Source organism: Trichoplax adhaerens, genomic scaffold (genome assembly GCF_000150275.1).
Source record: "Trichoplax adhaerens TRIADscaffold_5 genomic scaffold, whole genome shotgun sequence".
NCBI lineage: Eukaryota > Metazoa > Placozoa > Uniplacotomia > Trichoplacea > Trichoplacidae > Trichoplax > Trichoplax adhaerens.
The window spans coordinates 8,061,657-8,081,620 of record NW_002060947.1 but is presented as its reverse complement, the minus strand read 5'-3'; the positions used below and the strand labels follow the sequence as shown (position 1 = coordinate 8,081,620).

The 19,964-nt window shown below is 33.3% G+C and overlaps 4 protein-coding genes across 4 annotated transcripts; 3 read left to right on the top strand and 1 right to left on the bottom strand.

Annotated features, from left to right (window-relative positions):
• Nucleotides 1-532: 532 nt before the first annotated feature.
• Nucleotides 533-6,674, top strand: TRIADDRAFT_56961 (uncharacterized protein; the record flags this gene model as incomplete). Its single annotated transcript, XM_002113082.1, has 11 exons — nucleotides 533-969; nucleotides 3,152-3,209; nucleotides 3,307-3,429; nucleotides 3,644-3,693; nucleotides 4,316-4,403; nucleotides 4,898-5,118; nucleotides 5,258-5,336; nucleotides 5,955-6,014; nucleotides 6,126-6,197; nucleotides 6,326-6,403; nucleotides 6,606-6,674. 11 exons carry the CDS (start codon nucleotides 533-535, stop codon nucleotides 6,672-6,674), a joined length of 1,335 nt encoding a protein of 444 aa, XP_002113118.1.
• A 2,670-nt stretch (nucleotides 6,675-9,344) lies between these two features.
• On the top strand, nucleotides 9,345-15,236 carry TRIADDRAFT_56960 (uncharacterized protein; the record flags this gene model as incomplete). The annotated part of the gene is made up of 21 exons (XM_002113081.1): nucleotides 9,345-9,501; nucleotides 9,671-9,776; nucleotides 9,890-10,015; nucleotides 10,201-10,250; nucleotides 10,377-10,446; nucleotides 10,567-10,835; nucleotides 10,952-11,028; nucleotides 11,115-11,231; nucleotides 11,921-12,096; nucleotides 12,300-12,359; nucleotides 12,461-12,574; nucleotides 12,663-12,774; nucleotides 12,857-12,935; nucleotides 13,028-13,121; nucleotides 13,201-13,337; nucleotides 13,792-13,930; nucleotides 14,181-14,330; nucleotides 14,419-14,464; nucleotides 14,728-14,843; nucleotides 14,919-14,979; nucleotides 15,099-15,236. 21 exons carry the CDS (start codon nucleotides 9,345-9,347, stop codon nucleotides 15,234-15,236), a joined length of 2,394 nt encoding a protein of 797 aa, XP_002113117.1.
• Nucleotides 15,237-15,686: 450 nt separating this feature from the next.
• Nucleotides 15,687-16,953, top strand: TRIADDRAFT_56959 (uncharacterized protein; the record flags this gene model as incomplete). The annotated part of the gene is made up of 7 exons (XM_002113080.1): nucleotides 15,687-15,836; nucleotides 15,915-15,973; nucleotides 16,086-16,180; nucleotides 16,290-16,350; nucleotides 16,434-16,491; nucleotides 16,603-16,736; nucleotides 16,872-16,953. 7 exons carry the CDS (start codon nucleotides 15,687-15,689, stop codon nucleotides 16,951-16,953), a joined length of 639 nt encoding a protein of 212 aa, XP_002113116.1.
• Nucleotides 16,954-17,946: 993 nt separating this feature from the next.
• Nucleotides 17,947-19,561, bottom strand: TRIADDRAFT_56958 (uncharacterized protein; the record flags this gene model as incomplete). The annotated part of the gene is made up of 4 exons (XM_002112647.1): nucleotides 17,947-18,042; nucleotides 18,234-18,344; nucleotides 18,656-18,980; nucleotides 19,461-19,561. 4 exons carry the CDS (start codon nucleotides 19,559-19,561, stop codon nucleotides 17,947-17,949), a joined length of 633 nt encoding a protein of 210 aa, XP_002112683.1.
• Nucleotides 19,562-19,964: the final 403 nt, after the last annotated feature.

Here is a 19,964-nt window from a genome sequence, read left to right as displayed (position 1 = left end):
AATCATAGTTCTGCAGGTAACCATTTTCTATTTCTATTTCAAAATCAGAAGAATCTTGAGAAATTATTTGCTAGTATAGACAGACGACAACTGTAATCATATTGAACGTATAAGAAATAATCTTGATTCGAATAGAACGAATGGAGTTCGAGCCTAGTGCCATACTAAGCGTTTTAAAGGAAATTGCCTAGGAAGAAAACAACCTTCTGAGAGTAGAGACAAGGTGTTAACTTAGCTAATTGTGTCTACTGTACCCTTTAAGAGAAGCATCAGAAAGACGCCGATGCGTACGGCCCTATATTGTTTCCGCTATAGTATTCTCTTGATCTTATTTCATATTAATGATTTAATTAGGAATGAAGACAAAAACATAAATTAGCATGTATTAAAATAAAGCACAATTGTAAATCGCAAGCGATTCACTGGATCACGTAGGAAGGACCTAAGTAGGAGGAAACTAATGAACCATCTTGGAAGTGAAATTAAATCAACATAAAACGCAATATATTTACTTTTTCTTAGATTAAACACCATGAAAATAATCCTTGAAATTCAAATAGTCACCCTTTTAACTTATTGCTTGTTCATTTCCACCATACTGAATGGCGTTTGGGCCGTGGATTACTCTAATCATCCTGGCCATTTAAAACCTATCGGTTTCGCTGGTCCTTCATCCGATATCGAATCTTGTCATGGGTTTCCATCGTTAAAAATTTTTATTGAAGAGTATCTCAACAAAAATAAGCCATTATTGATGAAAGATGCTGCCAAATCATCGCCCGCTTTTAAGTTATGGTCAGATGATTATTTCTTAGCTGAGCCAGAATCAGCTAATGTTAATATCAGTGTTGAACAACGGAAAAAAGAAAATCGTACAATAATGCCTGAAGATATGTCGTTTAAAGATTTTCTACTTCGTTATAATAATACTAACGAATATATGGTCGATAAAGTGCCAGAGCCATTTCGGTAAAGTAGCAGATAAATATCCCTTCGATTTCATTTTTTAGGGATTAGTTTCAATATTAAAACAGTTGTATAGAAATTGTTTCTCCTTGATGGTATGGTGTTGACTTAGATTGTGAGATATTTACTGAAAATGGATCAGTAGATTCATCCACTAGTTCTATGGTAATCCATAGGTCTTGAATAAATCCTTACATGCGAATATTGTTACCTAGAACTTGTTTCTCGTTAATGTAATAGCAACCATTTTGGCCGAAATTAGCTGTATTGCTTTGATAGCGAATTAAGCAAACGCTCAAAGTTAAAACCAACCTCAATCATTAAGATAGTTTTCCATTAGCTAACACTTGTTGTTACGTAAAACGAAAATTGACATCAAATCGATCAATGCTATTACTTACTGCTAAACAAAACAGCATGTAACATTTTACACCTATCATTATTTTACCTTTTTTCGACAGAAGTAAATTTCTATCTATTCTGCTAAAACTCCTAAAATGGCTCGAGTTTAGTAACGTCTTAATGGCAGCTAGTTTATAGATAATTTCAGTAAAAGGTTATTTAATCAAGTCCTTTTTATTGCAAGACGATGGTATTGATCCAAGAAAACTACTACCTACTCTTAATTTAATATTAGTATCATTTTAGAGAAGGATTAATACGATTGACTTTATGTTCATGCAAAGTTATTGACCGTATTTGATAGGGGATTTGAAAGATAGACAGCTAGCTCATAGATGATTTCAGAAATACTCGTACATGTTACAAAATCTATTCCATCGTTGAAATTCTATTACGATTTCGTTCTAAAGTAAACTGCTGCTAGGCCTTACTTAAAATTAGTAAAATTCAAGACTAGGACTAAATTTCTTAACATAGGGTAAAATAAAAATAACTAGTGTATTTAATAGACGATCTTAAGGATAGCTAGTTCATAAATGATTTCAAAGATTTTACCATACTAAATCTAATTCGTCGTTTTAACTACATATATTATGACTATATCTGCAATAAACTACCGTCCGTTCTTACTTAACATCAATGCTATTCTAGAATAGAACTAAAATTATTGACTATAGCTTAATGTGAAATTAAAAAAAGTATTTAATAAAGGATTTTAGGGATAGCTCGTTCATAGTTAATTTCAAAGACTTTACCAAACTAAATCGGATCTGTCGTTGTAGCTATATTATGACTTTAATCTGCAGTAAACTACAATTCATTCTTACTCAACGTTAGTACCATTCCATTCTAGAGAAGAACTAAATTATTGACTATACGATAGGGCAATGTAAATATATCTACTTTATATGATAGACGATTTTGAGAATAACTTGTTTCATAGACTTTATCGTACTGATTCTGATCCGTCATTACTACTATATTATGACTTCAGTCTGCAGTAATCTACCATCCATTTTTAGTCAACATTTAGTGCCATTCTGGAGAAGGACTATAAATATTGACTATAGGTTAACGTAAAAATATCTACTGTATTTAATTGACGACTTTAAGGGTAGCTAATTTATAGATGATTCCATAGACTTTGCCATACTAAATCTACTTTATCATTGCAGCTATATTTGACTTCGATCTGACGTAAATTACTGTCCATTCTTACTTAATATTAGTGCCATTCTAGAGTAGGATAACAGTGATTAACTACTATGCTAATAAGATAATATCTACCCTATTTCATGCAGTATTTTAGCATTGTCGTAAGAATCCAATGAATTACTGTGACTATGCCTAAAGGATAGCTAGTTTATGAAGTCTTCCCGCACCATCATTAATTCCCATCTATTCTTTTGGTTATAGTATGATTTGGGTTTACAAAGTACGACTGTCTACCCTCATTTAATATTAATTAAAGCTATTCTAGAGAAGGACTATAATTATTTATAGACTATAGACTCATGAAAGATATTTACCGTATTTCACAAATGATTTTAAGCATGTTGCTAAAATCCAGTTCATTATTACGACTCCATTATGATTTCAATCGATAGTATATTGCAATCTTCTCCTACTTCATGTGGATATTGTGTGCTATAAGTGCATTCAAAATTTAACCATGATTATGCATTGTACATAATTAAACGATATTTTATGCTTTCTGTACGTATAATTTTATTCATTTTCCATTAATTTAATTTCGATGGTAATCTTTGTACCTATATTGTAGAAAAGATGTATACCTGCCGTCCTGCTTGCAATGTCAAGTATTTACTCTGACTGATGATGTAAGTGTTAGCAATGACAGCTAGGTACTCGAGCTTTTCTAGGATAAATTTTTCAAATAGCCATAATGTGAAATTGATGTCATGCGTTCTAATTTAGGTAATGTGGTTTAGCAGTGGCGGAACAAAGTCTGTTCTACATACAGATGGGTACCAGAATCTCAACTGTTTATTTCGTGGTACAAAAGATTTAGTTATGATAAATAGTAGTTATCCGAGAGAGGTAACATCAAATAATCGATTTGTTTATCAATTATGAAAATGCCTTTAATTTTACGTTAGCGTACGTTAAGTCACTGCAACCTAGGAATATTCTAGCCATTGCTTTATTGCCTATTAAAATATGAAATAGAACCAATATAGTGGAATAACAATAGCAGCTTTTTTCTTAGCGTTTAAGCTGACTATGGTCATTGATTTCCTATTTTGCTCTTAAGGAATTAATCGAAGTTTCTAAAGGTGCTTATTCCAATGTTGATGTAGACAGGTAAGATAGCACTATGACCCAATGTAATTAAGTGTCTGCAAAATTAAAATAAGAAGTATTATCATTTCTTATAAAATCTCACTTTATATAAAGCCCTTCTATATCTATCGATTTAAAAAGGCTACAATACGTATCATGAGCATCCTTTAAGGATAGAAATTATTACTAAATATGCGATATCATTACAGCAAAGAAATATGATATTCTTAAAGCAGTTATAACAAGAGTCCAATGTTGTATACTTGTATATATGTGTACTATTCTTTTAAGCTTAGGTTTGTAATGGTACTTAAATATATATAATTGATATCAGTATTAATCATTTGTCTATATAAGAAGTAGTATTCACAATTATTTTTTGTGTGTGTCTCTAAGCGTAATAAACATCGAAATGACTTTTATGGACGTTGCTATAAATTTTCTAATCTACAATGCAGGCGCTAATTGTTTCTATCAAGGATTTAAAACAGTGTCTTATAATATATATTTGCATTATTAGCCATCCAAATAGATCCACAATTATTTCTACAATTGACATACCCAGTATCTAAATGCTAGTAAGATAGCAAATGGCACTCCTAGTAATGAAAATGCATCTTTAACTTATAATATTTCAGTGTAGATTTGAACAAGTTTCCAAAGCTCGCCGAGGTATCTTACATACATGTCCATATGGAGCCTGGCGATTGTTTATACATCCCAGTTTTTTGGTAAGTAAAACTAGGATATTCAATTCTTTACCACGCTCTATTTCCAGTCTTGATTCTTTAGTTCATGCTATTCTCTGAGCATGCATTGATGGAGGTTTTGTAAAGTTTAGTGAAATTTCCAATATACGTATACCTATCCTTGTTGTTACCAAGTGTAAGGCATATGCTTCATTATTCCACTCATTGACTATTATAATTCACAGCATCATTTTCTGCAATTTCGAGCTATTTACTTACCAAAAAATGGTATTGTGATTAAATACTGAATTATATACTAGATTTTTCTACTATCTTCGATAGCTTGCGACGTATTTACATATATTTGTAGATAATTTGGTTTGTGCTTAGCAGGACTGGAATAAATAAGGGCATTTATCTGATTCCCTATACCAATGAGAAACTTCAGTCTATTAGTTTTTATAGGCTACGTGGATCGACGATATAATGTTACAGTCTGGAGGATATTTTATCATAATTTGTTCTTTCTTGTATAGTCTAACTCTAATTATAAAACTGTTGCTGCTAATGGCGTTATCTATAGGTATCATCATGTTCGATCTTATAATCGCAATATTGCCGTAAATACTTGGTTTTTACCTGCTGAAAAATCATATGACGCAAGCTTATGCAAAGATGTCCAGCAAGTTTCGCAAACTCTAAATGAAACTAATTTTACTGGGCTTACAGACCCAGCTGAAGATGATGAATACCTCGAGTAGGGAGTAGATTAAGTTCGGAGAGTCAAATAGTAAAATTGATTCACAACGGGCTAAAGTTGAATTATATCGTATAATTTGTTTATCATGGTTGTCTATTGACGAATTTTGAAACATGTTCACTTATTTAATATGTAGATTTAGGGAATATCTCAAGTGGCTTTTCGAAGATGCGAAGAAAAATGATCTGAAGACACTTGTAAAAAGTCTTTCGATGGTTCGTATTCAATAACGTCCATCACTGGGATGCTTTTAAACTTGATCAATGAGAACATTACAATTTAATAAGATTCAACATTAAACGTTAATTTTCTCAATCTATTAACTTCATATATTTAAATCGTGAAGTATTACAGTATTAGAAATTACCATTGAAATTCATTCATTCCGTTAACAATGTTTGTGGTAAAAATTATTCACTACTTAAGGAAAAATTGAGTTATTGAAGATACTGCAGGCATCGTTAGCTACTGATGATACTTATTTTCGATCAAATTAGAGTGTAACTAACAGTAAAATATTATTACTTTAAAGCTCTTAAAAATGGAAATCTTAGAATCTTAATTTTATCAAGTAGACGCCCTGTTCATTTTTGCTATTCTCTGTCAGCTAAGTTTATGATTAAAAAGTTATTGCCTAATTGGATATGTCATTTTCAATTGACAAGAATCATTCTAATTAGCTGTAGCCTTTAAAATTGTGCCATTCAGGATTCAGGTTAAAAATTAGAATTTTAAAATATTTAACCAGGAGGTTGCAGTCTAGAACCCTAATATCATCGAAAAAGCTTGATACATGTTGTGCGTATTTTTTTAATTCCATTTTTATTCCTTAGAGCCTACCTGAGCAATCAGATGAAGAGGAATTGAAGCAGGCCAAACGATTTTGTATCGAGGTATTTTACGAGAATGAAGTATTCCAGTAGTTCTTTCTAATATTTCAGCATGGCCAGATTATAGCTTATGTAACATCCACATGGTGCAATCTATTTTATTAAACTACTTAGATATTTGCAAAAGTAGATACTGACAAAGATGGCATTATCACAACAGAAGAAATTAATAATATATCTGATGAGGTTACCTTTAAAATTCTTTAAGAATTTGCTGAATACTGTTATTGCAGTCATTTCTCCAATAATATTTTAACCCTGTAAGAAAGCACTGATTATTCACATCTTGTCAATATGTTTCTATTTAAAATTAGAACAACAGCAAGCTATCGGAAAAGCTATCATTATTTGTACCTCTTTCTAATAGTGATGAATCTGAAGATGATGATTTAGTAAGTGTATTAATGCAAAAACATAAATAGATTGCATAGTTTATTTATTCTGATAGTTATATCTTTGCAAGTAGGCTAAAAATTATAATGATATTACCACAGTTGTTGCAAATTATCCCAATTTTTGCTTAAATTATTGGTATACTTCTTAAAAGATAATAACTAATCCCATTCTTGAATTTATCTGATCGAAATAAATTAGTCACAAACAGGAGACGAAAAAGATGGACAAGCTGATGACGAAAGTTCAAGTAATCGCGATGAATTATAAGTTATTATCTATAATTGGCAAAATTAATTTTAAAATGCAATGAAATTATTGAGCCATTTTTGAAATGATTATTTTTATACCAGAATTAAGTACGGTTCTTTGTTTATGCTATTTAATTTTGAATTATTTAGTCCTTGAAGTTTCTTCTTTATGGCAATCTGTGCGAGTAATAACAATTTATTGTTCTCTGTACGCTAATATTCATACATATTATCAATACGATGGAAGGGGATAGAATGAACGTTATTGACCTAGCTAAAATAGATTACTGACCATGTCCTTAGGAAATTTTAACCATACGGAGAGGTCCTATCCTAAGTGCGTTACATAAAATATCTTATAGCAACCCTAGTACTTTGATATCCTTTTCTGATAACAATTTCCTGTAATAATCTTATTTTTAAATCTTTCATAACAATTTTATTGCTCTAAACGTAGAATAAAATATGTTGAAATGGTATGAACTTGTTTTGAATGACGTTTCTATTAAGTGATAATTAATTAATGGATATATTGCTTTAGTAACGCTTAGAGAAATATAGTTAACTAGCAAATTCTGAAAATGAAAGAAATTGAAAGTAAAAATGCGACTACCAACAAAAAATTTCGATAGGTTTACATCGTTCTACTTTTATACGCTTATCAGCTTAATTTCTAGAAAATTAATTCTAGAAATTTCAGAAGAGGTAGCCTATAAGAACAAATTAGGTTCTGTGGAGGCATATATAATAAATTATAAAATAATAATGAAGATAATTACATAAATATGATGAATATAAGTGTGTCTTTGATAGCGAAGAAATTGAATTTCGTTTTTGAGATATTGGCTAGTAAAATAAGAAGCTGGAATTAATTGACTTTAGTTAGGCATCAGCGGAAAACATTATTGGTACTATGCTAATCGTTATTTTAATATTATTTGATAATAATTAACCCTTTAAAATATGCTAAGATAATTGTTTCTTGCAAAGCCATTATTAAATTACCCAAGTATTCATTGGCAATTTGCTCATCATTGGTCATATTATAAAGTAGATATTCAGGAGACTTCTATCACAAAGAGACTGTGTCGGAGAGGAGCGCTTTATTGTAAGACAGATTCAAAACACCAAGAGATACACAGAATTTACAGGTATAAGGACACTCGGTATTATTAGACTCGCAAGGTTAGATATAGATCTATAAGAAACAGTAATCCATTCAATCTGTAAGCGCGAGACATTGGCGATTGGCAACATTTGCCATTCTGTCATCTCCCTTCGGTGGCATAGCAACTGTCGTGACGGTCGTGCATCTCTGTGATTCAACCTTGGACAGCGACACGCTCGGATTTTGAGCTGCCTACCGTAGAAACAGGCTATTCGGTCGTGCATCTCTACGATTCAACCTTGGACAGTGACACATGGGGATTTCGAGCTGTCTGAGTGTGTGTTGAGACGAACGTATACCGAGCATAAACACCGTCGTGCATCTCTGTCATTCAACCTTGGACAGCGTCACTCTCGGATTTCGAGCTGTCTCTATGAGAGTGTGTTAAGATGCACGTTTACCGTATAGAATGACAATAAACACCGTCGTGTACCTCTGTGATTCAACCTTGGACAGCGTCAGACTGGGATTTCGAGCTGTCTGAGTGTGTGTTGAGACGAACGTTTACCGTATAGAATGACAATAAACACCGTCGAGCATCTCTGTGATTCAACCTTGCACAGCGTCAGACTGGGATTTCGAGCTGTCTGTGTGAGTGTGCTGAGACGAACTTATACCGCACAGTCTATAAACACCGTCGTGCATCTCTGTGATTCAACCTTGGACAGCGTCAGACTGGGATTTCGAGCTGTCTGTGTAAAAAAGAGTGTGTTGAGACGAACGTTTACCGCACAGTGACAGTCTATAAACACCGTCGTGCATCTCTATGATTCAACCTTGAACAGCGTCAGACTGGGATTTCGAGCTGTCTCTGTGAGAGTGTGTCGAGACGAACGTGTACCGCTTGTAAACATAAACACCGCCGTGCATCTTTGTGATCCAACCTTGGACAGCGTCCCAGTCGGATTTTGAGCTGTCATTGTGAGAGTATGCTGAGACGAGCTTGTACCGTATATAAACTCCGTCGTGCATCTCTGTGATACAACCGTGGACAGCTTCCCCTCGGATTTCGAGGTCTCCCTGTGAGAGTGCTTTAAGACGAATAGAGACGAACGTGTATAAACATGCAAAGTGATGCCTACGAGAGTACTGTAGGGTACTGTACACTGTACAGTACACTGATTCCAGTTCGTGGATGGACGTACAGCATGTCAGTACTGTACTGTATGCCGTCGGTTGAGAACTGGAGATTGACGTTTCATAACTTTCACCCGACCTACAGTACACGGTTGTTGTTCTTGTACAGTACAAGTACTGTTCGCGAATGAGCAAAAACGACACTGTACTGTACACTGTAAAGACTCAGCATCCCCTTGGTCGAGATTGACGCTGCATAACTTTCATCTTTTGACCGGGTCAGGTCCTAGTGTTGGTTGAATCGTCCGTCTTTCGTGTTGTTTCTTGTTGTCGAGTCAGCTCTTGATCGACGTCACTTTCATCCTTGCAGTTCGTCCTGTCTAGCAAAGAATCCAAAATGGCGACTTCTTCCAGTGAATCCAGTCATCTTGAATAAATTGTGCCATGGAGCCTATGGATATCGCCGTCGAGGACGACTTGATATCATTAAGTGGTTCGTCAACAACGTCATTGCCATCTTCAGATGATGATTTCAGCGAGAAGACTGATTTAATGATCCCGCAAAAGGGCAATCCGATGCTAGATCGAGCCCTTTCCACAGGTAAATCATGCATGTAATCGTCAATGTGTAGTAGATGGTATTCAAAATGAGCCTGCAAGGAAAGCTAGAGTAGATTATGGCTGTGCATGCTTGCAGCTCTCCTGCTTCCACCTTTGAAAATTAAACATCAATACTGAAAGTGATATTGCTTGTCCTTGTCTTCATTCAGGGCATGATGTCGAAGCTCATTGGTTCAAGTGTCGCCATGAAATGAATTTGTTACAGCTAGAAAATGTATCAATATCCACTTTTATAGGCAGTGGCCGTCTTGCTCGGTAAGGTGCAACCTAAGCTAATGGTGACTGATTCATTGAGTAGAGGCGATATTTCACATCAGTATCAAGGATGATTGAATACATCATAGCTAAAAGTTTGAATTGTTACACAGATTTCTAAAGTCTCAAGATCCACAAATTGAAGCTTTCCAACGGTCCAATTGTTCATTAATGGGTCGTCGTTGGGTTACTCCATTAGCACTTGCTCAACACACTGATAAACTTTTTGCTTTACTGAGGTTGGCTGTTTATTCATCATGCTATACTTCACTTGATAGTGATACGAGTACGAGTATATTAGTTGTTAGGAATCATGTCGAATACCTACTGTACATCAATTCGAGATCCATGCGGCCTCTTTTATACCTACTGGTACTGCATTGGTTGGCTAACATTTTACTTTTGCTTTGTTTCATGCTTGAAGGCAAAAGATTCTAACATTCAAGAATCCAATTAGTAGACAGGATTTGACAGGTCTAATTGCTAATATGAAAGAAATAATTTCTTCAACTTCGTTTTAATATAATATTTTTGTGTGCGATTAAACTTGAAATACAAACACTAACAATACTCTATTTCAATCATTGTTTATGCTTACAGAAACCAATCTTGGCCAGCAACGTCATGAAATGGCTGAATTTTTGTTATACATTTGTATATTTGTATATAGGTAATAAGTTACCGAGAACATTGTTAATAAATAATCTGAATGAATTAATGAAGGGATTGCATAGTTTGCTAATTGCTAAATTTTGCCATTATTATATTTTATGCGTGTTTTCTATTACAGGTATATGGACGATTTCGAATCTCATCCAATGTTACGAGATTATGCTTTCTATACGCAACAGTTGTCTTTGTCGTCGGCTTTAGCAGAACAATTATCGAAGGCTATTTCCTATAGTGGCCATTTATTTCAATATTATGACTCATTAACACCGCATCAAATAGCATTCCGTGTTAGCAGTAGTAGACCTATCACCGATCATCTATTTCATTTGCATTTAGATATGCACTTTTGCTACATAGAAACACTCTATAGGCTAATGTCGAAACAATGTTAGTACAATAAAAACTGAGTATTAAACCCTTTCATTACTATTTTTAAAGAATGGTACTGACTTTGTAATTAAAGTTACATATCCGAATAATATTGTTGTACTTTTATTCTGTAGGTAACGTTAACGTAGAAGCTGCATGCATCGATATTCTATGGGAGTTGGTGATGGTTGCAAGCAATATATTTAGCAAAGTAAATTCACTTGTTGTAATACTATTCTATCGTCTTAATGCGTATAAGTTATGATGTAATTAATCTAATCAAAACATGACTTGAAGGCATCATCAGCCGAAGAACGGAAGAGATCGCTTCCATTTCCTTGCTCCTGTTGCTTGCAAGTTTGGTTGACAGTTATTTACACTACAGATGATATTTCCAAAAACTATGGTGCACAGGTACAATGCACCCATCAGCTTACTTCGTATCACCGCTTTAATTAGGTATTTAATTGTATTCGTATAAATTTTCTTCTTTTACTTATACTTAGGCATTTTGGAGTGTCCTAAACAGTGCCGTGATTAGCAAAATATTAAGCATTGATACAGTTCATGATGACGACCATGTGCCGAAAAATTGTATGTTACACTTGTTATCGTTAAAAGAAACCATTTAAATTATAGTATCAACCTTACCCAACCACGATGGTTTGTTTATTTTCGCCAGGTAGCAACCAGTTTAACTGCAAAGACCCACTAACTTTTAGCTGGTGGTTATTGGCTAGTATTACTACCCTGTATTCGTACGATGCCCGCGGCCAATTAAAATCTGAACCTTCTAGAGTACATAGACTGATAAAGCAATCATACTACTACTATAGTACTCGCTTGCACGAAGCGTAACATATAAAATTTAGTAAATATAGATGTTGTCCTACTTAACAAGTTTTGGACGTGTTAGGAGCTCATTAAGTTACATTTATCATCATTAGACAAGTCGACCTAGCAACTGGATTATTGTGCAAGACTTATTGAAATTAAGTTTATCTCCGGTTGGTGCTATTTATACTGCAATCACTACTATAATGATAGCATTACCTTTCATTATTTGATGATATTAATTGGATTACATTATACGCTTTTATCAGGATCAGGATATCGGAGAAGGGAATCGTCGACTTCATTTACAGTTTTGTTTAATGCTTTCGAAGAATTGGGGTGCAAATACAGATGTAATATTATGGATGTGGGACTATTTTCATCGGCGATTGGTTGGTGCTACAAACTCTGTTAATACTAATATGATGTCGATATTGTTTAAATGGTAGTGGTTAGAAAGAGTATTTTTTTTATTACGTGACTATAGAATGATTCATATCGCCTTGATTTGCAATCGATAGATAACGTACCCATACTAAGGTAACGAGTTGGTTACTAATTTTTACTTTAACATCTGTTTTAAAGTGCTCACTGAGGTCTATTTTACTTATTGTTTTGTTATCGATTCTTATTTGATGTAATTGTTAGTCGCTCTGCTCGTGAATGGATGGATAAATGTGTTTTAAGGTGTCAAGGGATAGATGAGAGGTGAGATCTAAGTTAAGTATACTGTCAGCGGTTGAAATTTATTAATGGCTCAATGAGGTATAAGAAATCGTTTCTGACTTATTAACATTTCGGCTTTATAGCAATAGACAAGATGAAAATAGCTACGGCTACTTTCTGCAACATCTTGCATTCCATTTGAAGGACCTCTTGTCAATAGAGAATTCGAATCGAATATGGAAACAAATAAAAGGAAGGTAATTTAAACATGCTCTGTAAATCATATCCATTGCTTCTTTTCTCGATAGCACATCATTTGTAATAAGATTTTCTTCTTGCAATTAGAATATACTCTAAATTTCACAAGCGTCGAATGGGAGAATTAAATGCTGTAGGATTGCATAATTTTCTGAGTTTGTATATTACGCTGGCTTGTATTGCTGATGCAGAAGATGTGGTATATGAAAAATAGTTTATAAGATATTTAATACAAGGAGAGATGATCCTTTATCCCTTACCAGTACCTTCTTTACCTGTAGACGACGAAAATGTTCGACCTTCTCGCAATGCTTGATTCAAGAAATTTGGAAACACAAAAAGAGTTAATAATAAAGAAAGGTAAAGTAAATAATATTTCATCTTCCTATTATTATTTATTGCCTGAACAACATAAATCCTCATATTCTCAATTATTTGCTGGATGTACATAGGCTATTTTGCAATGGCACAACTATATATTACCAAAAATATGAATATTTTCCATATTGCGGGTATTATTGTAGACGCTTTTATCGTTACATGCAAGTACGTGCAGTAAAATATTATTGATGTTTATTGCTTGCTATAGTTTAATTCATTCTAAAATAATAATTCTATACTCTAGTGACTTTAATTATTGCCAAAATGATATTACGAAACGTCGGCATTTGTGGGACTGCGTAGTACTTTATACTGATAGTGTAGAGGAAATATTTACCGCAAGCAAAGGATTTCGATTATCAGAAATTAAGTTGCTCTCAGGTAATACCTAACAGAAAACATACCTTGCAAGCTCTCATCTACCATTGATAATATTTACTGCTCTATTGCCTATACGGTTGTGGCTTTGCATTATGATTCATTTGAAACATTCAATCAACTTGATGTTCTTCTAGGAAATGGATTATCGTACTTGCTACCCTCATGCAGAGAAAACGAACTAAGAAAAGTATTTTCGTTCTTAGCAAATGTACTTTCTTCCGTCAGGTAACGAAGTAAATTTGAACTACTTTGGAGTAATCATCGTACCTAAAACAAAGTTATGCTGTTGAATTAATTAATGTATTATTTAACAGAAATTTTCTAAATATGGGTAATAACATGAATTCCAAGAAATCTCAATACGTACTAGGTCATCTACAATTACTAATTAACTACTCTTGTTCGGTAGTTAATTTAATATCCTCTAATAATAGTAATGCTTTCATCATTATAGAAGTATTGGAATCGATATGGATAGAAGTATTTCCTCAAGTCCTAAACTACTTTAATAAAAGCGTAGATATGCTTGCTATAAGTCATCCAGCGTATTTAACGGATATTTTAGCCGAATTTTCGCTAATATCATTAGACCAGTACGTCCATCTCGCACAAATCAAATTATGCTTACTGCGTGTATTATTAACATGTTGAATATAATATGTATTTATTTGCCTTGTAATAGTACCGTATCTTGCTCCGTGCCATTCACAAAGTTATTCAATGACGTCGGCTTATCCGATCGCGTTATAGCTAGGTTTCTCACTTATTGAAATAAGGTTACTTATTTTTTTCTTGCATGAGCTGGTGTTAACTAACATAAATTGATGTTCTTTTACTTTACAGTACTTCTTGTCGATATTTATGTTATCTATTGCAATCGCCAAGTGCGAAGAAAGTCCTCATAGCAGAATACCAGACTCAAGTTGTTCATTCCTGGTTTAGGTGTTCTTTCCAACTTCCTGAAAGTGATTTACAAGTTATCGATTTTACAAGGTATTTTATTTCTGCTTTATAATTAAATTTGGTCGGTTCCAAAGAAAAAAAATTTATGCCGAGCTTAGATCTTAAATGTTTTTTACAGATATATTTGTGATTTTCCGGAAATAAAAGAAAGTCTTTCAAATCAGGTGCATGGTTTAATTAGTTTTTGTTGACGATAGACTGTAGGGAAATTGCGATATACGGTTATACTTACATTGTTTTGCTATCACTTTATAGAAAATTCAAAACAGCAATTCAGCAGTTGATCTCGCATGTGACATATTAATAAATATTGGAAGAGCTCTGAATCAATTGGTATTTTTAACGACGAATTTCGAGTATTTCTTACATACATTCATCTTGAGATTTAGTAATATGATTCTAAATTTGTGTCATTATGACGCGTTAGCATCAAAGTTCATCGGAATATGACTCTCTGCGTCAGAAAGTATTGGTTTATACGGACAATTTGCAAGCATATATAGAAACCTTTATTGCTAGCAGTGGACCACGTCAGCAGATACAGTACGAACTTTCTTATTAGAGTATATAATGAACGTAGTGTTTAGTCTGATCTTTCTAATGCAATCCATTCCCTAGGCAAATCTATAAAATATGTGCTACCCTTGTTGAATCATGTCCTGACGTAATTTATAGTAAAGTAAGTAGTAACATCAGTGCATTATTTGGTGAAATAAATGTTTTATCCGCTGGAAATATCAATGAATAAAAGTAGCAAGAGTCTAACCATTAATATCCAACTTTCCTATATTTATGTAGACGCAACGACAATGCTTGTTGCCGAGGCTTATTGATATGCTACTACTACCGAACGCTCAGTCAAATCCCAGCTTTGCAGTAATTGAAGCAAATATAAGAAAGCATCTATCTGGTGTAAGGGTTCTTTATGTGCTGTAGATTCGTTAAATTACCATATTAAAATCGCAAAAGTGTTTTATTCGTTAACAGTTTTTTTTATTATGGAAAGTTTATAAATGGTCTTGCCAAGTTATATCATTTGAAAAAAGATGAATTCTTAAAAAGAAAAATAAAGCAAATCTTCGCTAGATACTTTCTTTCTTTTAATCAGGTGCCAATAATATAATTGAGCAACTTTGAATAGAGTTTTATTGCTATCCCTTCAATTGTATTTATCAATGTTTTTTATAGGTATTATTGTCAAATCCACAATCAGTATCGTCACATCCTTTCATTGTATGTGAATGAATAAATTACTAGTTTTCATAGTATAACTCGTTTTTTCGTTACGACATGTTAAATTTACGATTTTATAACAATAAATAGAACAGCATCAGAAAAACCTTTACTTCAAGTGATTGTGAAATCGAATGGTAGGACAGATTTCGCATGGCTATTACTGATATTTTTTCTATTTTAAGTGTACCTGGATGTATTATTAAGAATTTTTTGCTTTCTAGTCAATTTCGCCGATATTGTATGGAAATAGTTGGTGATCACTTTTTGGTATTTCCTCAACCCCCTGATAATTTAATTACGGTAATATGAAACTATTGATAGTCAGAACACAATACGCTTATGAAGTTTGTAATATTATAGTGTACTCATTTTAAATAGGTTTTAAACTTCATAAAAGTTGTATTTGAAAATACCAAACCGCAAGTGAATATTGTCAGGTAAGGGAACTATTAATACTTAATGATACAAGTATATCGAAGGTACAAGGATAGACTGAAATTTCTTTGCTTAAGGGCAAAACCTAATATCGTATTTTATTGTGTGTTGTAGTGACTCGCCATATATATTCAAGTCTGTTATGGCATGTTTGTTAGCCTGTGATACTTGCTCGCCTGAGAAAGAGCCACCTTCTATAAGAAATTTAGGTGAAAATAATGACAATTTTTGATATTAACTCCCTAGTAATCCTCAATCAATGCATATATATTTATATAACTTCCAACTGAGGGAATTTTATCATTATTTCGTTTATAGCTACAGCTATAATAAAGTTAATAACAAACAATTTATCATGCGAAAAAGAAGTTGAGATTAGGTAATTTAATCGTAGCTATTGTTCTCGTTCTATTTCAGCTATAATGTCCGCTAACGTTACTCTATGTTTTTGAAATTTATTAGAAACAAACTACAGAAATGCTTGGAAAATTTTGTCGAATCCAACTTTAAACAATTTAATGTACGTTAGAAAGTTTTAAAGTTTCGATAATACCACCTAGCGAATGTTCGTTCACCTTTATTGAAAAATTAAATTTAAAAAATTTATTATCCTTACTACTAAAAATTTTAGGTAAAGATTCTTAAAAGCTTGGGTAATGTCGCCAAATATGATAGTGACATGATCATTACCTTGCTACCAAAAATTCGACAAATTATTCTACAAACTGAACAAAACAGAGGTGTTGGAAGAGATAAAGGACTAAGGTATGATCCTAACAATAAGTATTTTGCATGTTGTACCATTTTTATATAATGTTTTGGCAGTATTTCTGCAATAACGGCGTAATTAAGAACAGGTGTGTAATTTTCACTTTTATTGGTTATTTGATTAATCACCAGATCTGGTTATACTGACTTCCTGGAATATTTGTATAAAATAAGCGCGAAGCAATTTGACCATTCTGAATTTGAAATTATTTAGATGTTGATACTGTCAGGTGTTCTAGTCAGTTCATGTAGGGTATAAATCGCTAGCTATTCTAATTTTGACTTCCCTTTATTTTACCTACGAATTATTTATTGTACTTGTTTTTACAACAGAAAACTCCTACGCTAAAATATGAAATATTTATTTAGTTAAAATGAAGGCTACGCAATATTAGAAGATTTAAACTAATTATAGATTCAAATGTATTAGTTTACAATTAAAACATTTTTCTATCTTCCAATGAGAACAGCAAATTTATATAATCAGTAGACGAATATTGCAATATATTTGCTTAATGTCGATCTGTTATGGCATGATCATTGTACTGAACAGTACTGTTGGCATACGTATGATATGTGGATTTGTAATTTTTGTGAATAAGTAGCTATATGCTACGTTCGTCATTATAAGTTTTATTTTGATTGATTAATAAGATAATAAATTAGTGTACAGTGTACACTACCTGCAATGTAATATACCGACATGTATCTTGAACAAAATTTGAAATTGCATTTTGAAAGTGAAATTTAATTTACACTCACGTATATTTATAATAAAGCTACATATACATTATAAATGGAGTATTTTAATTTTGAATTGAAGATCTTATTAAGATGTATTTCCTGAAATCAAATATATGGCATTAATCATTTTAAAAATAAATTACGCAATACATCAGTATCCTTCCAGATACTGTCAAGCATTATTATATTAGTAGCATATTGAGCGAGTGATTCATCTTGCCCATAATTCCAATTTATTACTAAAGATATCATGTGATAATATATAGATTTCTGGACAGCCAATCGATAATACATCATTCCCACTGTTTTTAACCCAAATTACACTCGAGGATATTGTTTAGGCATTACCCAAATATATCATTACAATAGTGAGTTATTTCTTCTCACGGGCAAACTTAATTTAGTCTTTAAATGTTTATCTAGTCATTTTTGAGTAAACTATTTGAAGTCTAGAAAATACTGATCAGTCATCTGGATATACTTTCCGCAGCCATGGTCTGGGAATATATCGGCTATTATCAAATTCTTCGAAGTGATCTCCTACTTTTGGATGAATTATCTATATCGAGGAAAAGATACAGTTACTCTATATTTAGTATATAAGATTTATAGCCATGGCAAAATGGATTGACCAATAATACCGGATAGTGCATTATGAACCATGGCTTAAGCTATTCGCCGCATAGTCATGAGAATTTACATTACGTGGATTTATACAGCACGACTATTCAATTAAAATTGTAGAATTACCTTTCGATTGGTCAAAATTTCAATATTTTCTTCAGCAACGTAGGTACTCTGAGGAGTTAGACGGTCTCTAGTATCGACTAGAACGAGATAATTCGCTTTCTTTCGCCAATGCTAAAACAAATTAAGGTTGAAACTTTCAGGCTAAACAAACTATGTAAGGCTCAATACTCAGAAGCGTCTGCAGCCTATCTATTCGACTTAAAAGTAGTCTCAGTTGCGATGATAAACAATAAATGTCAATATTACCAAGCATGGATTAATGAACTACTATTGTATAGTATGGATATAGTAATATGACTTTTATCGAGTAAAGATTACGTTCAGTGCTTAAGAACAAATTGAAATGCGATTCACATTATAGTGTGCAGTAGATAATGCGTAATTGCGACATGAAAACATTGCATAATTCAATATCAACGAACTGGTTTATCTGCCGGATGCATATGATCGAGCCATTCCTTTGGTGCTTTTGCGACAGGATCCCATCCTACAATAACACCACGATAGCCCCATTGGCGATGTCGTATAACTTGGCCAATGCGATATCGAACGTGAGGTGGACGTGGCGTTCTTGGTATAGTTGATTTAGCAAAATTTTCGTCACCACTGCGAAACTTTTCAACTTCCACAGCGGGACAAAAGCCTTCTTCAATTTCTAGAGCATCTAACATCAACGAATCTAACCACCATTTCCATGTTGTCAAGTTAAAGTAAGACGAATACCAATTTTGAATATTGCCCACCAACCTAGCAGAAATAATAATACTCATTGTTAATTTGGACAGGTTAATGGATGATCTTTCAGCGAGAATTGACAACATCTTGACTAGGCTTTGTTTCTTGAACTGCAGTATTTTACATGTATAGCAGCCGAGAACTTACAAATGAACTTGTTAGGTTTCCAATATTGGTTAAATTGATTAATAAGAAAGGGATTGGTCAATCATAGCGTACCTTAATTCAATCTACTGTACATTAATTTAATGACTATGGTAACCTCCTATTTCTCTATGATCTTCGTTAATTCACTTAAAACTCCACCAGCATTAAGATAATGCGGTTACCTTTTAGTTGATATTGCTTAATAACTCTTTCATTTATCAACCTAATAGTATCAATCAGGCTCTATCTATCCGAATATACTATTACATTTCTGCTGGTGATATGATCATTCCGTAAAGATCCTGTAGGAACATTAGATAACTGAAGGACACGACTATTTCTTACCTCTTGGTGTAATAGCTGCGGTCATTGGATGACACTGATGCTAAATAATACTGTGCTGGTACAGCTAAGACCAGTAGCATCATTTGTACTTCTGCTCTCATTTTCCTTCCAGACTATCCTAGCGTTAACCGATGCTTGGAAAAAGGGATAGCGAAGGAGTTTGGCATGCCAATGTCGATTACCTCGTAAAACTAGGTGAGACCAACTGCCGATACAGTAGCCAGTATCCTGTTTGATTCAGTGTAAACAATATACTCAATAGACTGGGTGTTTATAGTTAACAAAATGAACCGATGCACTGATTCATTGTTGATTGTTGAATTAATTCTGTACCTTTCTTGACGGTGCAAGATGTTTCCATATTCTGACCGTTGATCATTTTAATCGGCCTTATTCATATCAATATATCAAGAAAATTACTCTGTTTCGTAGACAGTAGGCTTCTCCTAGGTAATAGATCCTTACTCCACGTCTACAATGGTTCTGTCTGTCCGCTATACTGAC